The sequence below is a fragment of the Propithecus coquereli genome, unplaced genomic scaffold (assembly GCF_000956105.1).
Source record: "Propithecus coquereli isolate 6110/MARCELLA unplaced genomic scaffold, Pcoq_1.0 Scaffold120, whole genome shotgun sequence".
NCBI classification, from domain to species: Eukaryota; Metazoa; Chordata; class Mammalia; order Primates; family Indriidae; genus Propithecus; species Propithecus coquereli.
Genome location: NW_012136081.1, coordinates 3,302,257 through 3,323,132, shown reverse-complemented (window position 1 = coordinate 3,323,132; position 20,876 = coordinate 3,302,257). Strand labels below are relative to the sequence as shown.

Below are 20,876 nucleotides of genomic sequence, written 5' to 3'. Positions count from 1 at the left end.
TCACCACCACCATCACCATCATCACTGTCATTACCACCATGACTACCACCATCACCATCACCACTGTCATCACCACCACCACCAGCGCCATCGTCACCACCATCATTGTCATCACCATTATCACCACTGTTATCACCATCACTTTCATCATCACCACCACCAACACCATCACCATCACTGTCATCACCACCATCACCACCATCAACACCAGCATTGTCTATCATCACTACAGCCACTACTTACTGAGCATGTACTACGTGCCACGCATACCATGTTTGTTTTGTTTTTAGGCTCTTGGCAACCCTGCGAGTTGGGTATAACTTTTCCCACATTACAGACAAGGGAATTCAGGGCCCAAGAGAGGCAATCAGTGGCCCAAGATGGCACAGCAAGGTAGCAGTCTCGACAGCCACACCTTGCACTGCTGCTCCACTAAACCGAGGCTGCCTCCTAACACCTTCCTCTGAATCTCCTCCTGATTCGAAGGCACCCGTGTGCCACCCCTGGACAGTCTGTTGTTACATCACTCCCCGGACCGCCCTATAGGACACCCTTTTCCATGTAGAGTGGGCAGCGTGGTTTCTGCTGTCTGCACCTGAGCCTCGTCTGATACAGCCCAACACGTCACACGGGTGTAGACAGGGGAAGTGGGTGCAGCAAGGTGCTCAGCACGCTGGTGAGATGGAACACAGAAGCTCTGAGTCAAGTGTGCACTGCCTGCTAGACGCAGGCTGGGGTCCCCATTCCTCCCAGACAGCCGGTTACCAGACCTAGAGGACACGGGCACGGAGCTGTGCCTCTCCTGGACTCACGCCGAGCTGCAGCTCAGACCGGCTTCTTTCACCACGTCAGTAAGACACTCCGACAGGCTCGGGGAGGCACAGGGAGGAGAGCAAAGACCCTAGAATCCCAACGGACAGGCGTGAAGGATTCACAGAGCTGGATCCTAAAATACTCACTGACATTCCAAGTGGATGTGGTATCCAGAGGCCAAGGGAGACAACAAGCCCAGAGCCTGTGACCCTACACAATAGCCCTTGGAAGCATTGCCGAGGAGGGAGTCAAAACCAGGGTGCCAGCTCAGACATCTGTACCCAGGCTGAAGCGGGGGGCACAGAGGCTGGAGCTGGGGCAGCAGCAGGCTGCCTCTGACGGTCCCAGAACCCTAGAGGGGACGGCTTTCCCACAGCTACAGAGGCTCCCTGGCCTGCGGGGGAAGCCACTCAGCCCTGGGGAGTGGGAGTCTGTCTATAACCCAGGTCGGGGAGAGTGGGAGATGCCACCTTGATGCCAAGGCTCCCCAAACCACGGCCCACAGGCCAGAATGGCCCACTGCCTGTTTCGTAAGTAAAGTTTTTTATTTGCACACAGATATACTCTTTCATTTCTGTATTGCCTTGGCTACTTCTGCACTACAAGGGCTCAGTTGAATAGTTATGACAGAGTCACGTGGCCCTCAAAGTCTAAACTATTTACTAATTGGCCCTTTATAGCAGAACTTGGCTGACTCGGCGACCCCTATGTCAACCCCAGGCCCATGGGGCAGGGGTTTCCCTGAGAGTCCTGGCCAGCTCCAGACCCTCCCAGAGCCAGCAGCCGAGGATGGGCACAGATGCAGCACGTGGGATGACACCAAGTCAAGCTCAGCCCCGTAAGTAACTGACAATGCAGGTTACCGAAATGTTTTAACCTTTTCTAATGAAAAAAATCAACGCTTTCCAAGACCATCTTGTCTACAATTATTTCAAGTGACATAAAACATACTTTTCTTGTTTTTTTTTTTTCAAGATAAAATATGCCTGAAATCTATTGGGGAAAATTAAGGAATGTTTTTCCCATCTAATGCAGTAATTAGGAAGCAGATGCTGGTACAGATGTTTTACCGGCAACAGCCAAGCCTCATGATGTGTTTTCCTAATGCAGCTGAGCAACGCGTCTCCACGCTCGTAAAGTCGTGCCAGGGTCTGAATGCCGCAGTGCGCCGAGGCCACAGCTGCACACAGACCACATTGATGTGCTTCCCTTAAGGAGGAAGTGGCAGCTCTGAAAATGCTCCTTGAAGCCCTGCCGGAATGTTCCCCTGACCCCATCTGGCTTTGCTGCTCTCCTGCACCAGGCACAGGGAAGACGCTGAAAGACGGTGGTTCATGCCCCTGAGAAGACGGACCCAAGGGGCAGGGAATGTTGCCAAGGAAAACAGTCTCCACTTAGTCCTGGACATTTCACCCTGGCTACGTCTTGCAAAGGGCTGCAGAGCAAAACGTACAACTAACTAGATCAAGGGGTCATCAGTGGAAGGCTTAACTGGGGGCGGGACATCCGAGTTGGGTTTTGACAGATGCATAAGAGTTTTCCAGGGGAAAGAATCCAGGAAGGTTCAATAGCTAGAGGCAAAGTAGGACTACAGCAGAGTGGCTGGGGGCCCGGTCTGGTGAGTAGCCATGGAGGGGTTGGGGAGGGACTCGGGCGTAGGTGAGGCTCGAGGTTTTACCCTTTAGGGCACAGTGAGCCGACAGGATGGGAGCACTGCTTTGGATCGGGAAGATGATGCTGACGGCCCACAGAGATCCAGGGCTCCAGCAGAGCCCCTCCTCTGTGACCTCCTTCTGTCCCTCCAGGAGGAACAGCCACGTGCCCTCCCATCCCATTATGCTTGGCTGCTTGGTATAGCGTCCACATCTCCCCACCCTCTGGACCTGAGGTTCCTTGAACTCAGAGAAAGAGAAGAATAAAAGAAAAAAGGGGCAGAGGAGTCCTTCAATGGTGATGTCCAGGAATTAATTAGCCTGAGCTTGAGCACCAAGGAAAAGGGCAGCCTCCGCCCCACGCATCGTCTGTCCCTTCTCACCTCCTCCCGGAGCCTCCCTGCTGCCCTCCTCCCGCCCTGCAGGACCAGCAGCTCCGTGGCTTCTCCTCCCGCCCAGCCACGCACACTGCTTGGGGGCCGCCCCCTTGCCATTCGGGGCTCAGTCTCCCCAGGGCAGAGATCACAGCCCACACGCGCTTCCCAGACACTTTCCTCTCCTGCTGCCCTCGGTTCTCACGGTGGGTCTCACACAGGAGAGTGTGCGCTTCAATTCGTCCACACTGAGGTTCCACCCCTGGGTCTGTACCCAGGAGAACCAGCAACAGTCTTGAGCTGACACTCACACACCCGTGTTCACAGCAGCGTTATGCACAACAGCAAAAGCTGGAAGCCACCCGAGTGTCCACCGACAGATGAACGAATAAACAAAACGCGGTGCCACGTATACGTTCGACGGCATAGTGCTCAGCCATAAAAAGGAAGGACGTTCTGGCACGTGCTAGAGGAAAACGTTACTCTGAATAAGTCAGACACAAAAGGACAAACACCGTGTGATTTCACTTACATGCGCTCCCCGTGACGGGCAAATCCACAGAGACAGGAGGAGAGTGGAGGGTGCCGGGGAGGGGCGGGAGTCAGAGTGTGATGGGGACGGAGCTTTGGCTGCGGAGATGAGAACGTTCTGCAGGCGGATGGCGGTGACGGCTGCACAGCAATGTCAACGTGCTTAAGGCACTCAGCTGTACACTTAAAAATGGTTAAATGATGGATTTTGTTTTGGGTATTTTACCACTTAAAGAAGGAGCACATCAGGGCGCATTTGTTACGCGCAGTGGCAAAAAGCTTGCTTTTGTGACGTGATACTGTCACAGAGTTCTCGTGGGGGTGGGTGCCACACCATAATCCCGGCTCTGTCAGCCACGTCCCTCCCCACTGCACGCCTCTGGTCAGCCTCCCCCCGGCCCGCGCAGACTCCCTGCTCTCACAGACTCCGGGACTGAGCGGAGTCTGCACCCCAGCTCCAGAGGGTGGGAACAGGAGGACCCCGGCTCCGTGCACTTCTGGAAGGTGGATGGCGAGGGGGCGCGGCACTGGAACAGACCCGAGTCACGAGCCCAGCACTGGCGACACCAGCTGCGTGAGCGGGGGCTGCTCGCTGTGCTCCCCTGGGGCTCTGTGTCCTCCTGTCCACAACAGCGGAACAGTCCCCACCAAAGCGGCAGGTGAGGATCACCTGAGATGCCCCCTGAGCATCCCTGGGCACTGTGCCGGTGCCCCCGGGGTGGGGCTGGGCGGGGCGTGCGGCTGCGTGCTCTGCACTGACCTGGTTGTAGAGGGCGCAGATGTGCAAGGCCGTGTTCCCCGAGGCGTTCTGGGCGCCCATGTCCGCCCCGTAGAACAGCAGGTGCTCCAGGTGCTGCACGTGTCCGTACCTGCAGGCCTGAAACACAGAGCCCACGCTGTGAACCGGGCGCCCCCAGCACGACGGCCACGCGCTCACGCACAGAGAACCCCGTGGCGGGCAGGGCCTGTGCCGACCCCAACCAGCCCACCTTCCTGCGCCAGGGCCTGCTGCACCCCGAGGTTCAGGGTGGCCCCCAGACCCCCGGCTGCTGATCAGGGAGAAGAAGTCTCGCAACTGGTTTGGGCACTTACACTTGGCTGTTAGAGGGTCTGGGAAGGGGCCTCCAAGTTCCTTCCATTCAGACCCAGGGGCCTAGAAGCCCAGAGACATACAGGAAGTTGTCCCCCCGACCTCAGTGCCCAGCCCCATGAAGCGCAAGCCAGGTTCTCCAAGCCCCTCTCCAGGGAGGTGGCTCGCAGCCTCTTTCTGCCGCTGCATCCGGGGGCCGAACCCGTGTCTGTCCTTCTATGTGTTAGGGGCAGCCCCACTGTCACTTTCAGTGTAATCCAGCCCCTAAGCAGGTTGCAGGAGGCAGTGACAGGGCAGCCCCAATGTGATCGACCCTCTCCAGGCCCTTCTGGGGCAAGGAGTAGGGGTGACACGTGTGACTTATGAACCATCAGGGGCTGGGATCAGGCAGATCCGGGCTCGAGTCACGGACATTCTGTTTATCAGAACTTTCACCTTGGAGCCCACCTATGTTGTCACCTGGTAACGGGAACGACACTGCACCTTGCAGGGTTTGTATGAGAATCACGTGGGACAAGGGACCCCACAAGGCCTCACATGAGGCCAGGCGCCCGGCAGTGCTCAATAAGCCAGTGCGACCCCTCTCCACCCCAGCTCACAGGGAGCAAGGAGGTCCCCGCACAGGTGACGAGGGTGCCCCTATCCACCGCACGCTGCTCGACACTGGGGACCGCAGCCTCGGACAGCGAGAAACGTGAGTCCTGACCCCACACTTCTCCCCTCGAGGGTCGGAAAGGCAACAGGACAGCCACACCGAGGGCAGGCAGCCACTGGGTGGCCAGAGCACGGGGCTCCAGGGCAGACCCAGCACGAGCTCTGGTTAATCACACATTTCTGATAATTGAGACAGAGCGAGGTGAACTTCACCTCTGCAGGGTCTAGGAAAAGGACCTACACCTGGGCAATTAATAGCGAGGGAAGATACTGAAACTATTAATTTGATGAGCTTTTAAAAAACCCCAAGAAACATCCATTTTCACAGCAGTGCCTCCCGCGAAATCTCATCAATTTATAAAGCAGATCCTTCCCGTAGATGTTGCTGCTTTTAGCTGCCCTGCCCCCATGCCCCTTCTTCTGGAGCAGCACCTGTACTTGGGGACCCAACTCTACTCTCGGAGGTCCAGGGAAGGCCTGCCCACCCTGCTCCTGCAGAGGCACAGGACATAAGCCAGAGTGAGAGTTCCCTCTTCCCAGGCAAGGCTGAGGGACGCCCGTGCGACCCTAGAGAACCTGCAACGTCCCAAGCTGCAACACCTGTCAGAATTATGGGAAAGAGAGGTCCTGTGTTCTTCCGGGACGGTCAGCAGGAAAACTGCAGAACCCTGGAGGTGCCAGGGCCTGTCAATGCAGGAGGGTGCAAGGCGGGGAGAGAGAACAAGAGAGACCAGGAGACGAGAGACACACACAGACTAAGCCAAGACGACACTGTCTGAGCCCGTCTAAGCTACCCTGTCTCTGGATTCTCAGGGTCAGAAAGACCAGGCATAATCTCCGCCCCCACCGTGCCACCCAAAAACCAGTTTGAGTTGGGATCTTTGCTCCCTAAACCGAAGGATCTCTGGCTACCCAGCGCTCCCCAAAGGACTTGTAGCAACACTTTGCTACAGCTTAATTTAATTGCTTCATAATCAATAAAGAAGAGAACTTTGTTACCATAAAAAATGCCGCACAATTAATCCACACTCATTATTCCCCTCGCCGGTTAATCTAAATGTATAAGGTTTAAGTTACACCAGTGGGACAGCCCTGAGCACTCCCCACTTGACAGGGGTCAAACACCATCAGTGCCAAGGGACAAAATGCAGCCACTGGCCCTGGACAGACAGTTTGAGAGACTCGTCCTCAAGAGCATCCTTCCCTGTGTCTTCTGTCCCTGTGACTATGGCTTTACAACACGCAAAGCCAGGAAACACAGAAAAGTGCTAAAACAAACATCACCCGCAATCCCACAATCTTAAATCTACCAGCAGGTTTTCTTTAAAGGATCATCTCAGCTAGTCTCTTGTCTTTAATCCCCGGTGGTCGAAGCACAGCGCTTGCTGAGAAAGAGGCCGCTGGCAGGGTGTGGAGGGAATCCCAGCAAGGTGGCAGCTGCACAGGCCAGGGGGCGGCGGTGGCCAGGGGGACGCGGCCAGCGAGCGCATGAAGGGAGAAGGGAGGGACAAAATGGCACAGCAGAAACCAGAACAAACCCTTGGCACTGGCTTGGGATGGGGTAAGCGTGAACCCGCATCCTCCACACAGAGAGAAATGGAAGTGCAGATGCACGTACACGCACACGTCCTGACTCTGGCCCCGAGAGGGTGTGGGGGCAGCCGTCAGCACACCTGGCACCCGGACCTCACTCTCTAAACACCATTCTACGCCACACAGAACCAGGCCTCCTCAGAGAGATGGCCGAGTCCAAGGCTGAGGCAGGAAAAGAACAAGAGCTTGGAATACTTTGTTGTGCCAGAAGAAGAGGAAGTGTCCCCAAGTTGATGGGGACATGTGCAAGGAGCCATCTTGACGGGGCACCCATTGGCTAAAACTGAGAGAACAACAGATTGTCACCTACAGAATAAACAGAAATCTGCGTGTCTACCTTGTTATAAACAAATGAATAGACAAGAAGAGAAACTTCTTTTATATAACTGAAAGCCAACTAATAAATGTGGAAGCGATGATAGCATTCTAGAAGTGTCCATTTAGGAACCATGACAGTGATAATTAATTCGGGCGAGAAAAGCCAGTGGATGCCAAAACCAGCTGGTGAGCAAATGGATGGATTTTTACGTCGGCTCTGAGACCACCACGAAAGGCCCACTAATTACAAAGGAGAAGAGCGTAGCCGTGTTCGAGAAACCCGGCAGCCCCAGGCGGTCAGGAGCTCCGAGTGAGCGTCACTGGTAACAGGCAAACGGTCACCGAGCACCCTTGAGAGGATGCCACCCCAAGCGCACAGCGTCGACTCTAAGACAGTCCTGCCAAAGCGCGTAGCCCGGATCTCACGAGCAGACGCTGCACGGACCCAAGCTGAGCCAAAATGACCACCCTTCAAGGGTCACGGCCACGAGCACCCAGGGAGACCGAGGCACTCGGGTCCCAGACTGAACCCTTCTGCCGTGAGGGACAAGATCGGGCCAAGTGGCAGCGCTCGAACGTGGTCTCTGAGCGAAGGGCACACGAGTGTTCCCTGTGCTACTCCTACAACTCTTCCGTAAGTTCAAAATAAAATAGTCGTCTACAATTTTAAAAAGAAAGTACCTGCATGACACAAAGATACCAGAAGTGTGGAAGTAAGAAGGCCGTCCACCCCCAGGTTAAGCAATGCTCACCCATTTCCTGTTTTGAAAAGGCGGCTGTGCTTTCTGGCCGTAAAGACAGCTTAGGGGGATGGGTAAGAGGCTGGAGAACAACCATGGGTAGGACAGACCCTGCCCCGCCCTCTGGCACCCTAGCCCATTCTTGAGGCGCTCCTGGGAGAATGCGTGTGGGGGCTCCACCCAGACCTGCCGCCCCTGAACCTCCCGGATCAGGCCTGGGCGGGTGCATTTGGATAATGCTCCCCAGAGAGTCTCAGTTCACCCCGACTAAGCCTGGCATCTCACCCACCACTTGGCAACCGCACAATTTGGTATAAATTACAGGGGGGAAAAAAAAAGAAGGGTGCCCTTTCCTTTAGGCACTTTACTGCCACCTGCTGGACAGCTGTGATAAACATCCATCCTAACATCACAGCCCGGGGAACGGTGCCCCCTGGGGTTGTGCGACACCCAGCACAGCGGCCGGAGCAACGTGGCGTTGGCCACGCTGCAGACGAGCAGCGAATGTCTGCTGAGGTGGACCCGCCGCTGCTTCCGCGTGCCCCGTGCCCCAGTAAAACTGTCCATCCAAACGACACTCAGCCGTTCCCCTCCAGCACGAGCTTTATGGCACGAGGTGGCCGTCACAGGCTACCAGAACGCAGCTCTCGTCATCGCAGCCCTGTGTGGTCAGGAAGCAGGCTGCCCGTCAGCAAAGGGACAACGTCTTGTCCCAACACATGCAAACACCCCTTGCTGGGCCTGAGCCGCCACCTGCTCCACGGCCCCACATCCCACGGTTTTCAAAGCCCAGCTGTGGTCTTCCCACCAGACCGGCAGTGAGGGGAGACTGAGGCGCGTGGAGCAGTCTGGGAACTGAGGCAGGGTACGGCCTGTGGGGCAAAGCAGACAGTGGCTCATTCTGCTCCCATCAGTTTATGGGCTGCACTGTGTCCCCACGACCTCCACATGTTGACGTTCTAACCCCCAGGACCTGGGAACATGACTGTATGTGAAGACAGGTCCCTGGCACTGTCCCTACAGAGCCCCTTGCTCTTAGAACACGGCTTTTTGACTCTGCCATTAGACCTGACGGGGGGATAGGGTGGCCCTCTGCCATCCTGGTCTCGGGTTGCCACCCCCCACCCGCTCTCCTCTGTTCCCCCAGGGCCCCAAGGAGTCTGGGCTCAAGCTTGGTGGCCCTCCTTCCCCCTGAAGACCCCTGGAGAAAGGTGGCCTTGTTTATTTCTCCAAATGGAGCCTTGCTGGGCAAGGTGGAGCCTGGAAAACACGCTCCTAGTGCGTGGAAATCAGGCTTCACACTGGGGCACCTGCCGTCAGGGTGCCCAGGATGGTGGGGGCCTGGAGCGCACGGGGCTCCTAGGAAGCGGGCGCGCACCCCACAGCGCCAGTGCACTACTGCTGTGCGAACCGCGACAGCCTCGCCTAATCTTCCAGTTGCTCCGGAGGAGTCAGAAATGGGTACTTGTATGTAAATATGTCTATTTTTGAATGCTGACATTCACACTTTTAATGAATTTTTAATTCACATTTTTTAGGAACTCTGGGTAGGCCAGACAAAATACCTTGTTATGCTAGGACCCGACCTGCGGGCCGCCCCGCCCGGCCCGGGGGTGACAGCACAATGGGAGGTGGGTGGGCCAGATGGGAGGAAAAGGCAGCCTGCGCACCTGGTGGATCTCGTGCCAGCCGTTCTCGTCTTTGCAGCACACGGTGGCGTGTTCGTGCAGGAGGAGCTCGCAGCAGTAGGGGTCGCCCCCAACGATGGCCGTGTGATACAGGGGCGTGAGGCCGTAGCTGTCTTTGTAATCTGGGGACGCTCCAAGCTCTAGCAGGGTCTAGGAAAAAAAAATCAGAAGTTACAGTCATTGGTCTCATGGCCCCTTTTGCCCAGACTGAGACCTCAGGAAAGAAGCAGGAGGCCCACTGTCCCCCAGGCCAAGGCCAACCTGTGCGTGGGCTCCCGGTGCTATCACCGAGTCCCCAGAACTAAGGATTTAACTTTAGACAGAGAAGTTTCTGGCCCTGAAATAGCAACGGTGCCTGGGTACACAGGACTGGCTGACACTCAGGAGATGAGGGGACACCGTGCAGATGTGGACCTGTGACACTCGGACCAGTCCGTGGCCTGGTAACCCCTCTGTCCCGTGGTGTATCGTGGACAGCAATGAAGTGAAGGCGACATTTGCGGCAAAGAGAAAGCCGCACTATTCAACCTGAACGCATCGCAGAAGACACGCTCCACGTGCACTCTGAGCGTGGCGAACCTCTCGAGCGTCACTGAGACGCAGCTGATTTCCGAGGAAGTCAGAAAAGGTGCGGCTACAATCAAGGTGGGAAGCTCCAGACTTTAGGGAGCAGCCCCGTCTCGGGTCCGCCTGCAGCGGCGCGTCCCTCTCCCTCCTCACTCGGGCTCTGATGGAGAGCGGGCCTGAGGCGGTGGCCATTCTATCCGGGTGCTTCCAAACTCAGCATTAGAACAGGTCAAACAGGCACAGAGACAGCGGCCGGAGGAAGACGAAGGGGAGACCCACACCCAGGACTGGCTTCCGAAGACCCCGAGGCCGCCGCAGCAGCAGCAGGGCTGGGCCAGTGCCTGTGGGCAGGGTTTGCAGCCTCCTCCTGTGGGTGGGGTGAAAAGACAAGCCCTTCGACTGCCATAACGGGAGAAAGACAACTTTTCGTCAACAGTGAGTTACAAAAGCAGTGATACCAAGGAGAGAGGGCAGGAGAGCCTCGAGCCTGCTGCAACTGGAACCTGACTCACAACGCCTTCGGGGTCGGGCACCCTGGGGATGGGATGGGACGGGACAGGGGCTGCTACAGGGGACCAGACAGGAGTGGGGATGTCACCCGCGTAAGCCAGGCTCCGGGATTTACCTTCAGGGCAACTTGGTTCCTTGTCCGGGCGGCTTTGTGCAGGGCGGTCATCCCATCTTTGGCACGGAAGTCCAGGTGAGCCCCACCGTTTCTGAGAGCTTTGATGACCTCCACAGAGTCGTCCAGCTGGGCGGCTAAGGTCAGAGGGGTCTCTGAGGGACCCAAACACATGCACTTTAGAACCAACATTTAGGGAAAGCCACCAAGTCCCACTGCTCGCGGAGCCCCGTTCAAGTGCCTAAAACTAAGCTTAAAGAACTGACCCCAGGGGTTACAGCTCCCACCTGTGGACCCCACAGTCCCCACAGACAGTGTGGCTCAGGCAACCCTGGTGCGATGTCGTGACTCGTGGGGTCACGTGAAAATCACGATGGTGGCAGAGGTGGGGAGTCAACAGGATTGCGTTGTGCCCGCGAGCACAGGAGGCTTCCCTGCTCTCTTCACTCGGAGGACATGGACCCTGCGGCGCCCTCTGGATCTCCCGTCCTCAAGGAGGGATCCATCAGGGCCCTAACTAGAGATCTACAAGGCAGTCGCTGCTTTTCCTCACTCAATTTCCACGTCTTGGTGGACGCCGGGGACTGGGCTGTGGGGGCACAAACGCAAATAAGCCGTGGGGTCTGTGCCCTCGGGAGCTCCCACCAGGGAGAGAGGAAACCTTCGTTTGTTGGCGCAGGGCAGGATGACCCTCGAGGGAAGAGGATGAGGCCTGCCTTGGGGGGACGAGGGCTAAGAAGGCCCCCGCCCCACGTGCATGACCATGGACCAGTCTGCAGCCGGCTGGGGACGTCGGCATTTGCTACAAGACGTCTTTCCCTTTGCTCCTCACTTTCCTACCGTGCCGACCAGCCCACTGCTGCGCAAGGTGCGCCATTCTGGCCATTCTGTCGTGGTTGATTGGAAAGGATTCCGCATTGCAGGAAAGCACCAAGAGCACCATGACAGCGCACAAGCCCCCGTGACCCAGCAACGCCCGTGGTTACCAGTCCCTCCGTCTGCAAGCACATCCTAAGGGTAAAGCCTTGGGACAGCTGACCTGCGGCGAGTGCCCTCCTGGCACTCACTCCGTCCGTCACCCTTCGTCCCTAGAAAGGGCACCTCCATGGTGACTCAGACTGAATACGCCCATCTGTTTTCAATTCTGACATTTATTCATTCACGAACGGGCGCTGTTCTGAGCGCTTTGTAAACTCACCGTGGGAACCACTCTGTATTGACTTTTCGTGGTGAGGTGCACAGGCCTAACCCGCTCCTTGTGACTAGCCTGTCATGTGTAGACACGTCCCAGCGTGTGTCTGCGATACGCAGTTCGTACCTCCTCTCCTGATGTTAACAGCACACGGCCCGTTTTCCCCAATTACGACCAATGCACTCATAGATGCTGCTGCACACAGGTATGTTGTGTACCCACAAGAGGGACCTCCTTATGCAGAGGTTTTAAAGAAAAATAGGGATTTTTCTAGAACAACCTAAGAGACTTTGGTGACAGTGGGGGATGTTTCTTACACAGAAAATAACAAAAAGGCAAGGAAGGCACAGCACGGCGAGGGGCATGCAGGGAGCGTGGCCAGAGCCCTGCGTGTGTGCAGAGGCCTGGGAATGGGGCAGACGCACAGGCAGAAGCAAACTCAAGGACAGGCCCTCGCCCTCTGGAGGAAAGACACGAGTGGTCAGCCCCCCTCTCTGCCTCCCCCGGCGGCTTCCCAGGCCAAGGCACCAGTGTCCGAAGGCATCCAAGGGTCTCTTCCTTGCAGCAAAGACTGCTTAGGGAGGGTGGTGGGTGGGGGAGCCACAGATACTCAAAAGGCATAAAAGATGGGCCGTCGGGAGCCACGAATATCAAAGCTGAAAACTCCAATCTCTTACAACAACTTAGTGAGTATGTTGATGCTCATTTGGGCCAAGGTGAACCTTCAGAAGAATTAGGATTTTTCTTCCTTATTTGGCTGTCCACACATGCCCAGTGCAAAAGTTACCCGGTCCAAAGTAGATTAAAAAAAAAAAAAGATCATACCATGCCATTTTTACAGCTGAGGACCGTGACTTTTACACGTGAGAATGCTGTCTCAGAGCGAGGGGCAAGCAGTAAGGCCAGAACTGAGGCTGAATGGTGACTTCTGACGCCACATTACAGACCCTGTAGCTGAGCCGCGCCGTGGATGGTGTCGGGCACACAGAGCACGGCCGGACAGACACGCAGGCGGAGGAAACCGCACCACGTGGTTAACAGCTGTGTCTTCTTACAGGAGGGGCAGCTTCGGCGCTTGGACGACATCCAGGGCCAATGGCACACGGCAGCCTTCTCAATGGTTCCAGAAGCCCCCCCCCAGATGATGTTCCAGGCTCACCACATCCACTGCCAGCCAGGACCCACCCTGGTGACGTCAGGAGAGCCCTCCGCTCCCTCGGCCTCGACGCACATTCGCAAAGGGGACAACCAGTGGGGCTCCACGTTTGGGGCCGACGGAACCACCCCAAGGAGAGGCCGTTCAGTCAGCTGTAACCCTGTGACATTACGGGGCTGCCCTGTCTGTGCAATCAGTGACTCTGTCGCCACTCTAATGAGCGTGGGAATTCCACAGCCATCTGGCACCACGATTCTCAAAAATATTCTTCAGTTTTTGCATTTTGAAATTTCTTTGGTTTTAAAACTATACCGGAACCTCAACAAGTATAAGCTCAGAAGTGGCCCCAGTCTGCCGCAACCTGAATGGCTGCCTGGGTAGAAACACCTGTGATCTCTTGAGATGAACAGGAAGACACACAGACCCTCCAGGCTAGAGACCGACCGTAGCTCGTGGCTCTAGGGAGTGACCAGACCGTGCTTCCAAAGGCACCAACAGGAAGAGGTGACAAGGAGGGGGTCCCCTCGAAGCACAGCAGGAGGGCACCAGCCCCGGCCATCCGTCCTGACATTGGGGTGTGACGCGGCGTCAGGAGGGCACACGGTGGGAGGCGTGGGAGCGCTCGGGACAGCCGCCGCGACCCAGCAGGGGCAAAGCCACGCAGGCTGCAGCGTGCGCTGTTCCTGGCTGCATCCACGCACCTAGAAGGACAGGCCACAGCAACCAGAGGCTGGAGAGCGATTCCTCCTACGGGAGGCGATGACTCATGGCAGTAACAACCGCTTCCTCCCCTGACCTCCCGCAGGTTTCTTCGAAAATAATAATTCTGGAGGCTGAGGGGCTCTCTGATGGAAACCGGGATGTGAGAGAAGACAGCAGACGTGTTAATACAAATGTAGGAAAGAACCTCATGGAAGGGCCGGGGGTCTAAGGACTGGCCCAGGCACTCTGGAGGTGAGTGGAGTCGGTAAGACTGAAGGCACAGGGAACCAACGGAGCAGCGCTGGGTAGTAACCCCGACAGAAAGCGAATGCTCACGAGTCTACGCTGATGTATTACTAAATAAGCAAATGAATAAATAAATGTATCAGGCAGAAGAACAGATCTCCCACGCAGACACGCTCCAATTTATGTAGCTCTCTGCCCTCCAGGAGGTGGCCCGAGCTCCCCACCCTCAATCGTGGGTGCACACAGTGACTTCTTACAGTGGAGCAACCCCCCAGACACGACCAGGCAACATCGAGGGCAACATCAAAAGCCGCCAGTCACGGTGACGGTGTGGACCTTGACGGGACGTGATGAGAAGGGCTCGCTACTTCTGCGCTCTTCCTCCCAAACCCACAAGCCAGTCAGATCATGAAAAAAACAGCAGACAAACCCCCATAAAGGCACATCCTCCAAAAGGTCTGATCAGTCCCTCTTGAAACGGTCATGGTCATCAAATACAAGGGAAGTCCAAGAAACTGTCACAGCCAAGAGGAGCCTAAGGAGACAGGACAACTACACGTCCTGTGGGATCCCCCATGAAACCCTAGAACAGAACTAGGAAAATATTAGGGGAAAACTAAGGCAATCTGAACCAAGTACGGACTTAGTTAACAATAACACATCGACACTGGTTCACTAGTTGTGACAAATATACCGTATTATTAATAAAACAAGACGTTAATAACGAGGGAAACTGGATACGGGGTATACGGAAACTCTCTACATTTTGCAATTATTCTATAAATCCAAAACTGCTCTAAAATGAGAAGTTTATTTTAAAAAATACCTCACGGCTCTTGCTTTGGGGTAGAGAGTTTCATGTAAAAATGCTGCTGCCCACAGACGGGGAGAAAATATTTGCAAAAAACTTATAAAGTACTTGTATCCAAAATATTCAGGGAACTCTTAAAATTCAACGAGAAAACACACATTAAAAAGTGGGCAAAATCTCTAAACAGACACCCCACAAAAGAAGATATACAGGTGGCAGATAAACTTATGAAAAGACGCCCCACGTCAGATGTCCTCAGGGAATTGAAAATGAAATCACTTGTAGCAGATACCACTGCACATCTAGTAGAACGGCCAAACTCCAAAACCCCGACACCACCAAATGCTGGTGAGGAAGTGGAGCCGCAGGAACTCTCCACACTGCTGCTGGGAGTGCAGAAGGGTACGGCCACTTTGGGAGACAGTTGGGCAGGTCCCTACAAAACTAAACTTACTCTGGCAATACAATCCAGCAATTGCGCTCCTAGGTGTTTCCCAAAACAAGTTGAAAACCTACGTCCACACAGAAATCTAAATGTTAATGTTTACGGCAAGCTTTATTTGATAACTGTCAAAAACTGCAAACCACCAAGATGTCCTTCAGTGACTGAATGGATAAACTGTGGGACATTCAAAGAAATATTATTCGGCACTAAAAAGAAGTGAGCCGTCAAGCCATGAAGAGATACGGACCGAGGAAGCTTAAACGCACGTCGCCAAGGGAAAGGGGCTGATCTGGAAAGGTACGTGCTGTACGACTGCAGCTCTCTGACATTCTAGAAAGGGCAAAGCTACGGAGATGATAAAAGGATCAGTGGTCGCCAGGGGTGAGAGGAGAGGAGAGGTGAACAGGTAGAGCACAGAGGATTTCTAGGGCAGTGACACCATCCTGTATGATGCTACAGCCGTGGATACAGGACAGTAAGCACCTGTCTGAACCCACAGAATGTGCGACACTGAGAGTGGACCCTAACGTCAACTATGCACTTGAGTCATTGCGACCCATGCACCACACCGGTGCCAGCTGCTGATGACAGGGGGACATGCGGGGACTCTCTGTACTATCTGCTTGATTCTTCTGTAAACCTCAAACTGGCTGTGTGCCCAGCCCTGGGGTGTCACTTCCGTGGACACTGGTCCTCCCCCCAGCCCATGCCACCCCATTTTCCCTCCTTAATGTACTTCACCTTGTTCTCTCTCATGCACCTTTAGAAGCCACCTGTACTCCCTTCTAGAGCCTGGTGGGATATAAATAAGAGAAATCCTGAAATAATTGGATACTGTCTTTAAGCTCTCACTGGAAAACAGGTCTCTTTTTTTTATTAGAAACTGTACCCAACAAACCAAAGGCACCCAAATGCATTCACTGGTGGCAAAGGGAGTCATTTGCTGAGATCTCCAGGCTGCCTTCATTTGCATCGAGTAATTTGTGTGTCTCTCGCGGAGGTTTACGAGATTCCAGAATTGTGTTCTCTCCAATGGCCCCAGGCTCACAGGCGCTATTATTCCTGGGGAATTACATGTCGTGATTCTTCGGGGCTGAGGTGAGACAGCTTCGTACAGACCATCAGTCACCATAGGCATCAAATGAGCCCCTCCCGTCTTCAAGACAACGCTCTGTGGAGGCGCTCAGTGTATCAGGACCCAGAGTGTCCTTGAAACCCCCTAATTGGGCCATGTGGGAGCAGGGAGGGGCTCCCCTGGGAGCCCGGCTGGCAACAAAGCCAGGGCGGAACCATGGCAGCTGAGAACCACGGCGGCCACCCAGAGAAGCCCCAGCCCGGCCAGCAGCGAGCACCACTGCCCTGGAAACCGACTCGGTAATTGGATCTCATAAGTGAAGTCCAGACACACCATCGGGGTGCGCAAAGTCTGGCTCAGTAAAGGAATATTCTATTTTTCATTTCCCATCAAGATGTTTAAAGAGTTGAAAGGCGTTTCTAGCTTATTAACCAAACCTCGTTTGCTGTGCCTGGGGCTCCTCTCAAGTTTGGAACCAATGGCACGGGAACAAAAGCCGCTGGACTAAGTTACAGTCAGATTGTCAATTTTTCTTCCTTTTCGGGGCTCGGAAACACCGCTTGTTGAGACCAGCCCCAAGACCCTGGTGGGAGAAGCCTTTTTTAAATACCAGTTTCATCACTGTCACTTAGTGCAATTTACATTTAGGACAGGTAGCAGATGGCTGCGTGCAACAACGTGGGCTGTTTGGTTTTACTGGACAGGTTGTTCCGCTGGCATCTGATGATCTCTTGAGCCTGGCTCAGCCTAGGCGGCTGCTTCCCCCTGCTCGGGCCCCACGTGCAGCCCCGACACAGGGACTTGGAACCCGGGTTGGAGCATCATGGCATTTCCTGAGCTTAGGAAAGAGGCTGCTTTCAATTCCGAGCACAGGGAATGAAGAAGTCTGGTTTTCAGCCAAATTCTGCTGCCTGCTGGTTAGCTTTGAAAAAGTTACCAAATTCAGTGTGGAGACACTAAAACACGGGATGGAACATGCTCATGCTGTTGTGGCCATCGAGAGGAAAGTGTTGTGTCTGGAAGAACAGGGATAGTGGGCATGCTCTTCCCCCGACCTGGGACTGCCCCAGGCTTCAGAGGCAGCTCAACCCTGGGACCAGGACCTGGACTTGCTCCACCCCAGCCAGGGCCACGGCCGTGGCCAGCCAGGCACAGGTGTGGGAGCAGAACCCTGACCCCAGCCCACTTCCTTTTCAGCCAGGGCATGAAAGCAGGGACCCCCAAGGGCCAGGGAGCCCAGGCTCTGCCTCCTCCCTCCCTGGGGACTTGGCAACTCTCCTAGTTTGGGCTGCTGTAACAAAATACCAGAGGCTGGGTGGCTTACAAACGGCAGACTATTTCTCACAGTTCTGGAGGCTGGAAGTCCACGATCGAGGCCCTGGCAGGTTTGACATCTGGTGAGGGCTGGTTCATAGACGGTGCCTTCTGGATGTGTCCTCACGTGGTGGAAGGGGCGAGGGATCTCTCTGGGCCCCTTTTATAAGGGCATGAATCCCACCCAGGAGCCTAATCACCTCCCAAAGGCCTCTGATTTCAGAACTTTCTGCATTAATTACACGCTTTCCTCTTTTTGCTTGCTGTAAATACATAGAGAGAGAGAGACGCACACACACACACCTGGAAAACCCCACTGTACTTGATCACTGTTATTCACATCTATGCAAAAACCTGCACACAGATGTTCATAGCAGCTTTATCCACAATTGCCAAAGTTTGGAAGCGACAAGATGTCCTTCAAGAAGTGACTGGATAAACAAACTGTGGCACAACCAGACAATGGAGTATTAATCAGTGCCAAAAAGAAATGAGCTAACCAAGCCACGAGAAGGCACAAGAAACTTATGTGCACATTGCTAAGTGTTAGAGGCCAATCTGAAAAGGCTGCAGACTGTGAGTCCCACAAGACATTCTGGAAAAGGCGAAACTATGGAGACGGTGAGGAGATCAGTGGTTGCCAGGGGTTAGGGAGGAAGGAGGGAGCCCGGGGGTTGTAGGGCAGCGAAACCATTCGGTATGATACTATAACAGTGGGTACGTGATGTTACACATTTGTCTAAACCCACAGCACGTATAACACCCAGTGTGAACTCTGACGTAAACTATGGGCTTCTGTTCGTGACAATGTATCGATACCGGCTCACCGAGTGTAACAAATGCTCCGCACTAATGCAAGATATTAATAATAAGGGAAACAGCATGTGGTGGGGGGCTTAATATAGGAGCTCCCTTCACTTCTACTTAATTTCCTATAAACCTAAAACTGCTCTAAAAGATAGCTCAGCAAGATAAAGCCTACTAATTTCAAAACAGGGGAAGCGGAGGAAAGAGAAAGTTCAGCTTTATGGAGGAGTATCAGTCACTACAAGAAGAAAAACCGACATAGAAAACTACCATGTGAGAACTGATTCAATCACTGTGTTTTAAATCCTAAAACTGAAATAACTATTTCTGTCGAAACCCAAAACAAAACCCCAAACCACAAAGTTTGATCGCTGCAAACTCCTGGGTGGGACGGGGAACAGTTTTGCAGGGAAGAAGCCACCTGCCCCCCTGCGCTGCGTCATGCCTCCTGCTCTTGACCCCTGACCCGAGGGGGTCCTGTCCCTGGCCTGGTCCCGCCGGCCTCTGCCCTTGCTGGAGACCCAAGAACACCTGAACCTACTTCTGTGCTCTGTCCGGAGCCGCGTCCCGCGCTCTGATGAAAAGGGGTTTCTGCTCCTTTTCGGGGTTTGGTCTTTCGCATCAGTAACGAGCACAGAGGCCGCGGTCCGGGGAACGCTTCGGAAACCACGGAGGATGCACCCAGGCTGCCGTCTCCGTGGGCAGCTCCCAAGTCACGGCCACTCGGTTCTGGGCAAGTAGTCAGGGGTCCTGCTCCCGCCTCTGTCTGTAATTCCCACGCTCCGCGCCTGCTCACGGCAATCGAGGGTCCCACGCTTTGGTACCGACTCAATCCAGGATCACACTGAAGGCAGCTTGAACTCTAGGCCACGTCCCTCTGTTTCAACACAGCTCAGGGGCTGGCCAGTGTGCTTTTGGAAGTGAAGTTAGGATCTGTTCTGGAATAACAGTCCTTTCAAAACCTTAGCATCTAAAGACAGCAACAGTCTGGTGGAGGGGGGTGGGGGGAGGTCTGGCACATAACGGGACAACACCAACCCGAGGGGTCACTGTGGGAGGAAAAGAGCAGCTCAGAGTGTACCCCCCACCGACCAGGACACGGCGAGAGGGGCGGCTGACTCTGCTGGGGCCCGGGCCCCCAGAATCCACCAGAAACAGGCACGGATGAGGCCAGGATACAGACACATGCAGCTCTCCCCAGGCCGGTGGGAGCCAAGGCCCAAGGCTGGCCCGGGAGGGAACCCAGGTCTGGACGACGGCCGCCTATAAATGTGCTGAAGGCTCAAGTTCATGCCCAGGAATCCGCAGGTCCCTTATGTTTACAGCCAGGCACCGGGAGCTGCGACTCCCCGCCTCGGAGAGGAGGGTTCCTGCCCCAGAGTGGGCGCCAGCGCAGAGGACCTTCCGGAAGAGAAGCCGCCCACGTCAACACAGCGGGGATGTGCCCATGTCGGGGAAGGACAGATGAATGGACAGGGCCCTCCTGAGCCTCCTGCCGACCTGCAGCCCACTCACAGTGAGCCCCCGCTTGGGGCTCGGCGTCTCTGCTTCTCAGCTCAGCTCAGCTCTCATCCTCCCCCTGCTGCCCGCACCCAGCAGTCGCCCGGCCGCAGAATATCAAACTCTGCAGCTGCCCCTCACCCCAGAATGCTCTGCAGGCCTGGGGGCTCCACCACCCTGCCCGCCACACACCCAACCCCGAGCCCCTCCCTCTTCATCTTCCAAGTGTGCTGCCTGGACCCCCAGCCAAACCTGGCTTCGTGCACATCGCTGCTCTGCACACAAACACCCAAGTGTTTCCCTCCCTCCTGTTGTTTCCACGCTGGGCCTGGTGCCTGCTCACCGGCAGTCAGGCTCTTACTCTGCACCCCTACCCTGTGCCCCTCCCCCACTCTGCACCCCCACCTTGGAGCTGCGCTCGTGCAGTTCCACCTCCTGACACCGCAGGCATTGCAGCAGCCACCAGCAAGCCCATGCCCGCTCTTACATTGCTCACAGCCAAACGTAAGAGACACAGACAACCGGAAAGAGGCGATGATGGCCCCCAACCAGTGCTCAGCCAGGGGTGTGCTGGCTGGATCCACGCCCAGTGGGGTCTCTCCCCAGCGTGAGGGGTCTGATGGGCCTCCCACAAATGATAAGAAAGCGCCATTCTTCAGTTGTTGTGTGCTTAACAATTTTGAGGTGTGACACCTGTATGTGACGATGGCACCAAACCCCGCAGGAGCCAGGAGCAGGGCCGGCACGTCCCACGAGGAGAGGGGAGGGTGGTCCCCTCTCCCCAGTCCAATAGGAACGTTCGCCTGCCCAGAATCACCCACCTGACGGGGCGGACACCCGGAGCTGCTACACAGGCTCCCTCACCTGAGGGCTGTGCTCCCCGCAAGGACCTAACCCCTTCCTGCCCACGTCAGCTGCTGTCCCATGGGCAGGGGCTCTCACCAGGGGCACTTGTGCTCCCCTCCAAGGGGACACTGGGCAATGTT

The 20,876-nt window shown here is 55.3% G+C and overlaps 1 protein-coding gene across 1 annotated transcript in view; it reads right to left on the bottom strand.

Moving 5' to 3' along the window:
* The window catches only part of SHANK2 (SH3 and multiple ankyrin repeat domains 2), a 491,107-nt gene that overhangs the window by 438,848 nt on the left and 31,383 nt on the right, over positions 1 to 20,876 (bottom strand). The window contains exons 5-7 of the mRNA XM_012665629.1: positions 10,646 to 10,797; positions 9,436 to 9,603; positions 4,131 to 4,247 (exon numbers count right to left, since the gene is read on the bottom strand). Of these exons, the coding sequence (XP_012521083.1) occupies positions 4,131 to 4,247; positions 9,436 to 9,603; positions 10,646 to 10,797 (437 nt within the window). The remainder of the gene's footprint in view (positions 1 to 4,130; positions 4,248 to 9,435; positions 9,604 to 10,645; positions 10,798 to 20,876) is intronic.